This window comes from Limanda limanda, chromosome 14, assembly GCF_963576545.1.
Source record: "Limanda limanda chromosome 14, fLimLim1.1, whole genome shotgun sequence".
NCBI classification, from domain to species: Eukaryota; Metazoa; Chordata; class Actinopteri; order Pleuronectiformes; family Pleuronectidae; genus Limanda; species Limanda limanda.
The window spans coordinates 12,680,022-12,692,447 of record NC_083649.1 but is presented as its reverse complement, the minus strand read 5'-3'; the positions used below and the strand labels follow the sequence as shown (position 1 = coordinate 12,692,447).

Below are 12,426 nucleotides of genomic sequence, written 5' to 3'. Positions count from 1 at the left end.
AGCATAAGAATAATAAAAGGTCAAAATGAGTCAAGAACTCGCCAACAGAACTTCACCAATAAAAGTTTTACAATAATAATAATATATTATTTTCATTTTATATATATGAAATTTATAATATTATGAATTACTACTTTAATTGAATGCAGGATTGTGACACTGTGGTATTCCTGGTTATATTTCCAATCTCTGTGCAGAGGCTGTCAGGTCAGTCGCAGTTCTCACCTCCAACACTGCGCGGCGCTGTTGGCAACACGCAGCAATGATAAACAACTTCCGGGCCGTGCTTGTTAAAGACAGGAAGCTTTTTTTTGTTGTCGGAAGAGAAAGCAAGATGTCTACCCTGGACGTGGAGGATTTTATTCAGCAGAACCGGGCCGTGGCGGACCAGGTGGAGACGTATCGAGGCTACTGGGAGAGCGAGAAGCACTGGCTGGTCCGGAGGGAGTTCATCCTGCGGAACATGACCGAGTATGACGACGAGCAGCTGGACCAACTGCTCGCTCTGTCCATGGTGTGGAGCAACAACGTCTTCCTCGGCTGCAGGTACGTGGAGAGCAAACCCTGTTTCCACCTCCGCCCTGTTGTGATGTTCTTTTCTCACCTGGAAGACACACGAGCATCCACAGCTAAAACTCCTCCGTCCAGACCGCTGCAGAGAGCAGGCTAACCACTTAGCCTAGCTTAGCTGTAACCACGTTGTACATGTTTACCTTTTCAGATGTATCAACCACCTTAAAACTGAAGCCATTTACCCTCCAACAGTCAGACATGTTCTCTGATGTTACTTTTGATAAATCTCTTAACTTTGTCTTAGTGTGTTTTTTAAAGATATTTAAAGTATTTTTGTCATGCTTGTAACACAAGGCGGCCTCTGTGCTGCCCCCTGTGTCTGTAACACGACAGTAGACTGGTGTAAAGACAAAAGCTGAACCAGAAGTTTATCTTATTAAATTCAGATTTAAGAAACATTTTATAGACTCCTAAAAATGTTCTCTACCTTGACTCACTGTAGATATACCTACACCCATACTTATAATTGTATAATATGATATATCTGAGGCCAACATCAATATATTTAATTTCCAGAAAATCTGTCAAATAAGTATTAAGGATCATTTATGGACTCTAGGTGTTCTAGGCTTTCAACTGATACATTATTTTACACATGAACAGGCTGAATTCTTCCTTGAACGTGCTGTCATGGAATTGGTGATTCTGTCCAATAAAACTGAATAGTTTGGAATTTTGTCCATGAAATAAATGAAAATAATGTATTGTTTTAATAATATGAATGTTGCTTAATTACTGTGGGCCTTTACTCTCTCATGGCAGGTATAGCACAGAACTCCTGGAGAAAGTGAAGGAAATGGCTGAAGGCATCGAGGTGGAGGATGCACCAGTGTTCAAGACAAGAGATGAGATTATGAAGGCGCAACAGGTGAGTCTGTGGACACACACACACACACACACATATAGATAACAGCAAAATATTCATTGTGTATTTCTCTCTTCTGTCGCAGGGTAGATGACAAGCTCATCATCTCTTCTCCTGATGCCAGCAGAAATCTGATGGAACTCAGCTGTCAAACAGACTGTAACACGTCGGACCAAATTTCAATAATTGTTTAGAATTGTTTAAATACAGATATTGATATGATTGTTATTCTCATCAAGTGTTGTTTTTTTTTAAATCATACTTTTCTTTTAGTGCTGTTTTTATATCTATTCAGATGCAGAACGGCACTGGATTCTGTCCTCATGTCTCTCTCTGGAACAGAATAAATAACTGTTTTTCTTCCTATGGGATTGTATTTCTCTTTTCTTGTCCTAAAAACTATGAACAAGCATTATAATTCAGGGGGTTTCACATACGCAGCAAGTTTATAAACGATTTAGGGCAAAACCTTTCTCCTCATCACCTACATTCATGTCAAACTTGAACTCAAATGGTCCAGTGAGTAAGATTTAGATGAAAGAGATCTCTCTTATAAGGCGTCAGAAGCCAAGGTTGGAAACTACTGGGTTGTTCTCTAACAAAAGGTTTTTAAAGCATGTTAAATCATCCAGTATCTAAAATCCCAAAATATGAAAGTAACTTAAGTAAGGCTGTCAAATATATGTAGTAAAGTAGAAAATACAATGGTTTTATCTGAAGTGTGTATCAAAAGCAGCAAAAAATGACACACACACAATCATTTGTCCATCTCCTTGGAGTGCTTAGACTGGACAAACACCTTTTGAGATTTTATGAAAACTGAAGGTTACCACATGTTCTTTCATGTTCAGAAGGGGAGGATGAGGTGGGGTGTGTTCAGCTATAACATGTAACTTAACCACGTTGTCACTAAATTCTACACACTGCTACTTTAATCGAATAGAATTCAAACAGCCAAAATAAATCAAGAGCAAAACCAGCCTCAAAGTCTGAAAAATGTGTTTTATTACGTTTATACAGCATATTGTTATAAGTATACATTTTTTTGCTTAATTCACAATTTTTATAACATATCCCATCTGCTTATTAGGTGATATAAGTCACTAACCACAATATGACCTGTACTGTCTCAGAAAAGTGGAGCTGTTTCATGGTGACGGTTTTCCATGGATTATTTAGCTGGAACTGGGCGAGGTAAATTCATGATTTATACTCAAGTGGTCTTTCAACTGGGCATCACATACGAGTAAAACAAATGCAAGCTCGAGACGCCAACTTTGGGGAAGCAGTTGATGTGCTGTGGAAGCAGGGGCGGGGTCCAACTGCATGCGAGTGAGCTCTTCTCTGCAGCAGTCCAACGTATAATGCATCAAGCGGCACTGCTTGTGTCCTTATGTTTGTTCATTCACATGTCAGCTGTGTCATTATTAAATAAGATTGAAAGACGCTTGAACTTGGGCAGACAGACGTCACCGCTGAAACAAGTCGTGTGTGGTGAGTGAAAACTAGAGAAGCAGCCGGGCACAGGCAGAAGATGACCTGTTGGGAGGAGGAACTGAGAAGCTTTTGGATGTTTTTACCTTTAATTTTCTTAAACCATGAACTACTAGAAATGGTTTAATGTGCATTATAGAAAAGAAGCAGAAAAGAACTGAGAACATGTAGAACAACCAACGTGTCTATCTGCCATCTTGGAAAATCTGGCCCAATCAGCGATGACTGAACCATCATGATATTGTTTTGCTTATTTCGCAGCCTCCTATACTCTGTCGATATAAATTGAAAACGTACTGGATCAACTGGAAATCCAAACGTTGATTCAAACTTTTCCAACTTTTCCATTGACCCTGATCTCCTCTGTAGCATCTGCATTTAAACCTCATCCTGTCAAGTTCTGGTGATAATATCTCCTTTCTCAATACTCTCCCTCTCTTGTAATATAATTGATAAAAAATAGAAAGCTGGGAGCTGGCTTGCCAAGGAGCCATGATTCATCAGCGCAGAGGGACACTTGGCACAGTTGTAGCCTGTGACGTCTGTGAGCCCAAACCTACAGAGTCTAAAAATAATAAAGAGATATGCTCAGAACAGATAAGCTATTGTTCTTTTTTCATCAGCTGCATCTGTGGCTAACTTGAAAGATAAAAAATAAAATAAAAAGGCATTTTCTAGGTTCCTCAATGATTTTCAAAATATGCTGATTTGGCCCTTTTCCCAAAACAGCCATGTTGTACCCACCAGCAGCCATTACAAAAGAAAAAGGAAAAAAAATATATCTGTAAAACTCAAAACAGGCCAACTAAATCCAAACAAACAACAAAGATATATTACAAATTCTGTTAGCAATAACTTATTTCACATCATGCAATAAAAAAAAAAGTAAAATTAAGAACAAGAAACACAAACAAAAGGTTTATTTCCCTCCCTCGTTTTCCTCTAATGTATTGGCAAGCAAGTGAATGTCCATTCTGGTTTGGTTGTCCTCTCGAGTTTCTTTTTGTGTTTTCAGGGTGGCACTTGAGTTCTTCTGATATAGTTGTTTTTTTGATGCAGTAAAAAAAAAAAGAGACTGAAGTAATGGGATGATGACAAGACGGTGATGGAGAGGAAGAAGCAGAGTGCAAGAGAAGCTCAGACGTCCACCCAGCTCTGCTCCACGATGGCTGTCACTCTCTTCTCGTATTCCCTCTTGTTTTCCTGATAGAGCTGCGCGGCCTGACTGTTGGCCGGACTGTTCGGGTTTGGCTCGTCCAGCAACGACTGTGGGAAATAACATGTGAAATGAAGATTTCCACTTTTCACATTCAATAAGTGAAATATACACAGTTTGTGTGAGAGCAAACTAATCCACCAACCTGGATGGAGGTGAGTATGGACGACACATCATATGTGGGGCTCCAGCGATTCTGAAGGATGTCTAAACATATACTGCCATCTGCATAAACTGGAAAAAAGAGAGACGATGATGTATGACTACATGGTTCCAAAACATATGGTTCCAAAACCCCCAACCTGAAATAGTTTAATGCTCGCTGCTCCTGTATTTACAGTTGAGTGTTTTCTTTCAATTTTGCAAATGCTTCAGCTCCTTGTTTGATTTCCATTTTGTTTACACTTGAACCAAGGACTATGTGTGAGTACTACACGTCTTAATTTGATTTTTGCTTATTCCAATTATGACCTTATTCAGGGTAAGGTTATCTAAACATACAGTTTACATGTCAGTGTCTCATTCAGACTATTGTCTTAATCAGGTTATTATCACTATATTGTCATGTGACGCACCAGAGAAATATTTGCTAAAGTTTGTTTAAAATTTTCCAGCTAAACATTCACAAATTCACAAATTCAGTTTGTGCTCACAATGCAGATGACCACATTGCTGTGGAACATACGATGCGAGTGAGCACTTAATAAAATGAGCAGGTGATCGAAAACAATCAAACTATATAACAAGCACAACTTGAAAAAAAGAATTGCAATCACAGCTGCAACACTTTTTATATGCCAATAAATCATTTTACTTTTATACAAAAACTCACAAATTGTTTTTCAAGTGGACGTCACGGTCAGCCTGGTGTGACCTACTTAAAACTATTATAATGAATAAGAGGAAACGGTTTGAATGAGGAGGAAAGGAGGAACTTTCAGCCTCCAGATAATAGAGGCACAAACTGTGCAGCGTTCCAAGTCCGGGCATCTTGCACATCACACACAACTAAATGTCAACTGTCGATGATGGGTTTGAAGTAAGTGAGGGAAGATGTCATGTTCCATTTGCAAATGCATGTTTTAAAAATCAGTGATCTCTTACCATTTGGGTGAAACATTCTGGACACAAACCGAACTGTGGGAGGTTTGTTCGGGTACTCCTCTGAAAACTCTATCAGAAGCTTAAACGTTCCTGTGGCGACACAGAGGGGGAGAGAGAGAGAAGGTGAGAGGGACCTCAAGAATGCGCCGAGGCGTGCACGGAAATAATTTTGTGAGGAGAACACAGGCGTGAGAGATCGAGGAGGTCACACAATGCGAGAGAAATAATTACGTTACTAAAAATAGCAGCGGCTCGACCAGAAAGAGAAGCTAATCCCTCACTGATGTGCAGACGTCCACTGGCAAGAGGGAGAGTAACAAGGTGGGAGAGGGCTAACGAGAGAAAACTATGAAACACCCAGTCAGCACTTCTCATGCATCACCAGCTGATGAAGTGGGTGTTTGTGCACAGACATTAGTGTGTCATGCATTTAATGTGTTAAACAGCAAAGTCTGCAAGTCTGTCACTATATGAACTCTTAATGAATGTTCAACTATTCATGTACACATTTAAGTAATTTCTTAAAAGATTTGATGATGACAGATTGATACAGGTCAAGGCAAACAACAACCCACTTAGTCATATTAATTGCTACAGTGCATTCTTACAAGACACTCCCTAGTAGGCTGTTATATATGGATTGAATGCAGCACTGCAACATTGCTGGAGAGATTAAAATCAATTAAAGCAAACCCAGGGCTTGAATTAACCTGCCCCTCCTGCTGGGTGTGCACTTTACAATACAAGATATAACAAAACAGAGAACTTACCATCTTCGAATGGTGTTCCCACAGGCCTGCCGAAAGATGGAGAGAGGGAACTTAAATTATTTACACATCCTAAAAATCCCCACTGCTACCAATAAGGCACTGGCTTGTAGAAAACATCACCATTATCATTTCTATGTGAAGGACATGTTCCACACAGACACCTGAGACTTTGTTTACTCAGCTCCACACATTCACAAAGTCTGTGTGAAGGAGCCAATTAAAACAGCTGCCTGCTCGTTTTACATTTCCAACAGCTTTCACTTTGACTTTGAACGGCGCTGGGGAACTATTAGCAAGTGTTTTTATTTCAGATTAATGTGCATATTTCCAGTTTCCTTCTTGCTGCATTTTTAAATTACCTTCAGCCGTCCAATTTGCTTGTGTGGTTCATGTTTTTATTACTTCTCACACCGACATTTGGATTTCATCACCTCAGTACGAAGCTCTCCACCTATTCTCAGTTTAATAAATGCATGTATTTTTAGGATTCTACTTTTAAATGCACTTCAGAATTATACACAGGCCTGAGAAAAGTCACTCTTTTGTTTTGATCTGGGCTTCCTTCCCTTTCCTCTGAACCCTAACCTCAACAGGGCCTGTTCTTTCATCAGATACCCGCCGAGGCTACATGCTGATTTTTCCATAATGCTCTCTGCCACAATGGTGGCTATAATCAGACAGCTGTTTTAAATGCAGAACATGGAGAACAAGAATGCGACACGCCGGGTCAGAGGGGGGGACTCTGCTCATCCCAATCCCAGTGGCACAGTAAAGACAATAGGGCGGAGTCTGATTTAGAGCATGACTCACCCAAAGATAACAGCGTTCCAAAGCATAATGTTGTTCTCTGACGGTGCTCCGCTCACACCGGTGGGAGGATCTTCTTGAAGTCTGGGTAAGATGAGAGAGAAAGAAACAACGGTAAGAGAAATACAGAGGGAGACATGGAAAGACAAATAGCACCAAAGGACACAGGGAAGGGGACCAAAAAAGAACCGGTGGCGGGCGGCCAGATGAGAAGAAAAAAAGATGGAGCAATAAAAGCAAAGTGAACAAAAAAGAAAGAACAGATGGGGGAGAGAAAGAGGATGGATGGAGAGAGAGTGTGACGTCTTTAATTACAGTACCACCTCAACTGCAGGATAATTATTAGTCAAAACATAAACTGCTGAATCAACATGGCTTCAGTGAGCAGCCTGGTTTACAGGATCAACAGCGCAGTGTCCATCCGGCCGTCAGGCACAGATGTCAGTTAGCATAAGCTACTCCACTTAACACTGCACCACTGCTACACCACGAGCACCAAAAGCCCCGGTTCCCTAAGCCGACCTTCACCTGAAATGACTTCCAACGCTGTCATGAGCAGAAATCGGATAAACCACAGATTAAGATTAAGAGGAAACACCCTGATGTTTTCTTGGTCATCCATTTGCTGAATGAAGAACAGCTCATCAAAGTTCAGGAACATCCAGTGTCTCTTCTTTAGGAGAAACTAAATACAGTGCAGACACTGGTGTGTTCCGAATAAATACAACTCTTATTATCACAAAAAGTTGGTGATCATCTTCGATCTGCTTTTGAGTTAAATATCTGCTACACCTTTGAATCAGTGAATACCTTTGGAATTTCTATTTTCTAAAAATAGTCAGGTTTAGAAACACACCATGCATTGGTCTTTATTTTGAAATTTTATAAACCTGGTATTCATCACAAAATAATCATAGCTGGATCTTTCATTATTGAAAAATAACCATTTGCTTCCAGCTCCGCAAGGAAAGCTGCTCTCGGCTGTTTGACTGACAAGTGATCTCTGTAAAGTGCCGTGCAAAAACGCCATAGCAACAACTACCTAGCAACAGAGACATCAACAATTCAAAACAGATGTCTCAGGCCAACATTTTGAATTAAGCTTCAGACAACAACCGCTTTGTCAGACCACTGGTCAGTATCTAAAAACAGGTTTCTGAGCACCACAACACAAATAAAGGCGGTGTTCAGTAGAGAAAACTAAAACGTGCATTGTTGGCTCCCGTGCCAGAACTCAGGCAACATTACGGCCATGGTAGGGTCACTTCAGATCACAAGCGCATGTAGGACAAGTCCGGAATCACCACAGACTGTTCAGGGCCTGGTTTAAAAGCTGGTTTAATAAGAGCTTACAGCTATAAAACAAGGTAGGCTGATTTGTGTGTCTGTGTAGATCCATGTCCAAGTCCCTGGCTGCAGACAGACCCACCGCAATTAACCTAATTTACTGTAATCAGCCTGAGCTCTCTGCTGGTGGACTGATGCTCCACTAAATTTCCCCATTCTACATTGACCCACAGTTACTTTATTTTACTCAGAAACCAGTGATACCTGAGGTGTCTGCAGAGGGCGGATTAGGGAAGTATTGGGCATCATTGGAGACTGTGTGGTGGTTTTGTATAGATCATAAGAAAATAAAACGTGTGGCAACTGTTTGGATTCATCTTGTAGGCCTCTAGAAATAAATAAATAAGAGATTTTCATTTTAAAACACTGTTTATATGAATAACATTGATATGGACATAGCCTACGGTCTAAGAAATCAGTTGATTAAGATCAAACTACCCGGGTAACAGAATGAGAACACTTTGCCTTTAATTGTGCTCAAGTAACTTTAAGATTACAACATTTTTAGGGTTATTATTAAAATGAATCCTCACAAATAAGGCTGAATAAAAATAAAGAGGAGGTACATACGTGTGAGGTGGTGAATGCTGGTTTCACAAGGTTTATCACTTCTTAAAATAAACCTGGAGAAGGAATTTACATCTTGCTTTACTGGATGTAAAAACAGAACAATGTTTTTGGAGCTGTTCATACAGCGGAAACTTTTTAAGCAGGTTGCTTGTGGATCCAAATCCTGTGAACTGTTAAAAGGTTCAGTGTGTAAGATTAAGGTGAAAGGGATCTACAGGCAGGGATTAATATAAAATAATCCTAGTGATGTTTTCATTAGTGTGTTTCATCAGAACTAAAGGCTACCACAGGTTCTCCTTCATGTTTGTAAGGAGAGGGTGAGGTGAGGGGTATTCAGCTGCCACATGCAACTTCACCACTAGATGTCACTAGATTCTACACCCTGAACCTTTAAACGACAACGTCCCAAGTGCCGATCCAAACTGATCACACAGAGTTGATGCTGTTCAAACAACGACAGAGCTCAGTTTCAATTAGCACATAACACAGGGCTGAGATCAGTCAGCCTCATGGTGATCCAGGAATGTGCCATTGTGTTTCCCTTGCCTCGGAGTGTTACAGCTCCCCACCTGGGGACTGGCTCGGCAGCGTAGTGTTACAGTGACACCTCATCCCCCCCCCCCCTGGTTCAACGGCTGTTCTTGGTAGCTTAGCATATTTGTTTCCACTGATAGGTGTGTGTATGTGTGCACCCAACACACCTACTGTGGGGTGCAGGGCATATGGGGCAAGGTTTCTTACTGTATATTGTTGTCTTACTGTATATATTGTTGTTTTATGGCCAATTGTTGTTTTATGTGTTATGTACAGTGCACCAACCACACGAAGGCAATTTCCTGTATGTGCAAATATACATGGCAAATAAAAGAATTCAGATTCTAATCAGATTGGCGGTGGCAGCTATTAAAAAGGAGACCCTTATTCTCATGAAAACACAAACATAGTCTTCATCTTCACGGCGGTTTGACATCATTTAAATGAAACTGGCAAAGGGATCTAGGATCATGCTTTATTAATAAAGAAGTAAACAGGACTTGGGTGGTGGGCACATCACGAGTTGAGGCACCTCAGCCCCCGAGTTGTGCAACACCTGCGAGCCACGTTGCTGCCGCAGGAGACTGGAAACCAAGCCGCTGGGAGACTGGGAGCCTTTTAAAAACCAGCAGACACACAAACCAGTTCACTACACAAACCCCACAGCTTGCAGATCAACGCTGTCACATTTAGCCTCTGATCGGGGCCAGTTAATCCAGCACAAAGCGTGTGAGGACTGGTTTTTGTCCCCCACTCACCAGCTGCAGCTAGCCCCCCCCAGCACAAAAACAAAGTAACCAGGAGAATTAAACAAAAAGACAAAAGGGACTAACGTTGTCCCCCTGGGTTGGACACACTGCACAACGCCAAACTGTCCTTTCAGGTAGTTACATCACTAAAACACCTTATAAGGACTTTATCAACCCGCCACACACCGAGAGGAACCGGGTGAAAACAAACAAGCTAACATCAAAACAACACTGGTCCCAGCTTTAAAGGGAATGTTCTCAGCACAGAAGCCGCTAAGCTAAGCTAAGCTAAGCTAGCAGACAGCTCCATCGGCTAACGCTGTGCTAGCAACACACAACACACACACAGGCTGCCAAAACAAAGCCAAATCTGTCATTTCAAAACAAAGGAAAGGTTGCGGTACCTTTTAAAATCCCTCATAAGCCGTCTCCTCGCCGGGGTGGACATGATTCAAAGCGTGTTAAAATGAGAAACCCAGCGCCACAGAGGGAAGACTATCCGAAAGCAGATAGGGAGCCTCTTCTTCCGCTTGTAGCCGCTTTTCTTCTTCTCTCCACACAACTGGCTGCCGAGCTATTTATGGTGACGTCGTCGCTGTCGGTGCTGCAGGCGCAAGCACAGACAGGAGGTGAGAAAAACCCAACCTGCGTCTGTGTCTCTGAGGACGAGCAGGTAAAGAACACTGAAAAATAAAAATAAGGTTCTCTTTCTGACGTTGCTCTCACATCAAGACATTCTAGAAACATCCCTGTGAGTTTATTATTATTGATCACGTTTTTAATAATTTTCATTATTTGGGGCAAATGTGGTGTTTTAAAAAAAAAAAATACATGATCTTTTTTCTGAAAGCAGTTAACTCTTAACTGTGCAATATTCACTGTGGTATATAAGAGTCAAAAGAATAAGATAGTCCTTTACTAGTCACACAATGGGGACACTTGCAGTATTACAGCAGCAAGAATCAAAAAGCAAGTAATAAGTAACATGCAATATTTAAGTGTAAGGAATATATATAAACATGTAATGTAACTGAACTAGTATATGCAGTGTAAATACAGGAAGATATATATGCAGTGTGAGGATATTTACAGTGAATGGTTTGCACATGAACATTTTAAATGTTCATCTCTCTGTGCAAACCATTCAGTGTAAATATCATCACACTGCCCAAAGTGCACTGTATATATTTGTTTAATAACATTTTTATATTTTTACAAACAAGATATATACATTTTTTTCTTGTTATATGTTACTTATTACTTGCTGATGCCTATTTTGACTCATGCTGCTGTAATACTGCTAATTTCCCCATAGTGGGACAAATAAAGGATTATCTTATCTTATTTCCAAATGATCTAACAAAAAGGCAATTACAACTTTGAATATCTTTAAATTCTACAGGATATTAATATGATTTATATGTATATTGCACAGCACCCCTGGGTTGTATGTTTGTATGTTCCTGTTATTTACATGTTATGGTACAGGACCCCATGTATGTTTGTTTCTTGTTCTTTTCCTCTTTAAACGCTGAACAAATGAAAGTCCACAATGTTTAAATCTTGGTTTGAGATGTGGAATAGATATCAACTTGTTTGGAAGGAGGGGTTGAGGTGAGGGGTGTTCAGCTGCAGCATTCAACTTCACCACTAGATGTCACTAAATTCTACACACTGAACCTTTAAGGCAGTATTTAATATCATGCAACAAGTATCACAACATCTTTCTCATATAGGCTAATATTAACACATATAGTGTCTATATAATCTCTATATATAATAATGCTCACTGCATTTGATCTATCTATCTATCTATCTATCTATCTATCTATCTATCTATCTATCTATCTATCTATCTATCTATCTATCTATCTATCTATCTATCTATCTATCTATCTATCTATCTATCTATCTATCTATCTATCTATCTTCCATTATTCTTCCATTATTATATTATTATATTATCTCCTTAATCCCATAACATTCTTGAAGGTATTATTAGGAAGTAGACCTCATGACTAACAGTACACAGCCATAGCTACTCATATAAAAAGATATATAGCGTGTATATATATATGTATAGGGACGTACTTATCAACTGTGTCTGTTGTCATGGCAACCACATCATTAATTGTCTTATTTTAGGAATGCACATGCTGCCAGTGTAAGCGTCAGTGCAAGTTCATCAAAATGAGAACACCTCTTCAGCACACAAAGCTTTATTTGTACTTGTGCCTTACTCTGTCTTTTTTATTGTCATCTTTCCCGAATGAAATCAAGATCGCTGCATACATTTGCAGAGGTGAAAAAATATACTGTCTCTTACTGAGGATACAGCCTTGTCATCCACCTGATACAATCACACAACTTTGACTTCTTGGTAGATGACAGGGTAAA

The 12,426-nt window shown here is 40.1% G+C and overlaps 2 protein-coding genes across 3 annotated transcripts; one reads left to right on the top strand and one right to left on the bottom strand.

Annotated features, from left to right (window-relative positions):
* The first annotated feature begins 295 nt into the window (after positions 1 to 295).
* On the top strand, positions 296 to 1,804 carry cdkn2aipnl (CDKN2A interacting protein N-terminal like). 2 transcript variants are annotated; one of them, XM_061085986.1, is made up of 3 exons: positions 296 to 546; positions 1,336 to 1,441; positions 1,529 to 1,804. In XM_061085986.1, the coding sequence occupies exons 1-3, from the start codon at positions 335 to 337 to the stop codon at positions 1,571 to 1,573; spliced, it is 363 nt and encodes a 120-aa protein (XP_060941969.1). In that variant the 5' UTR covers positions 296 to 334; the 3' UTR covers positions 1,574 to 1,804. The 2 variants fall into 2 exon arrangements, with proteins under 2 accessions (XP_060941969.1, XP_060941970.1); XM_061085987.1 differs by having other exon boundaries at positions 1,524 to 1,592.
* A 616-nt stretch (positions 1,805 to 2,420) lies between these two features.
* ube2b (ubiquitin-conjugating enzyme E2B (RAD6 homolog)) lies at positions 2,421 to 10,574 on the bottom strand. The gene is made up of 6 exons (XM_061085595.1): positions 10,434 to 10,574; positions 6,833 to 6,913; positions 6,023 to 6,048; positions 5,253 to 5,342; positions 4,294 to 4,382; positions 2,421 to 4,198 (listed from the first exon to the last, which is right to left on the bottom strand). Exons 1-6 carry the CDS (start codon positions 10,475 to 10,477, stop codon positions 4,070 to 4,072), a joined length of 459 nt encoding a protein of 152 aa, XP_060941578.1. The 5' UTR covers positions 10,478 to 10,574; the 3' UTR covers positions 2,421 to 4,069.
* Positions 10,575 to 12,426: the final 1,852 nt, after the last annotated feature.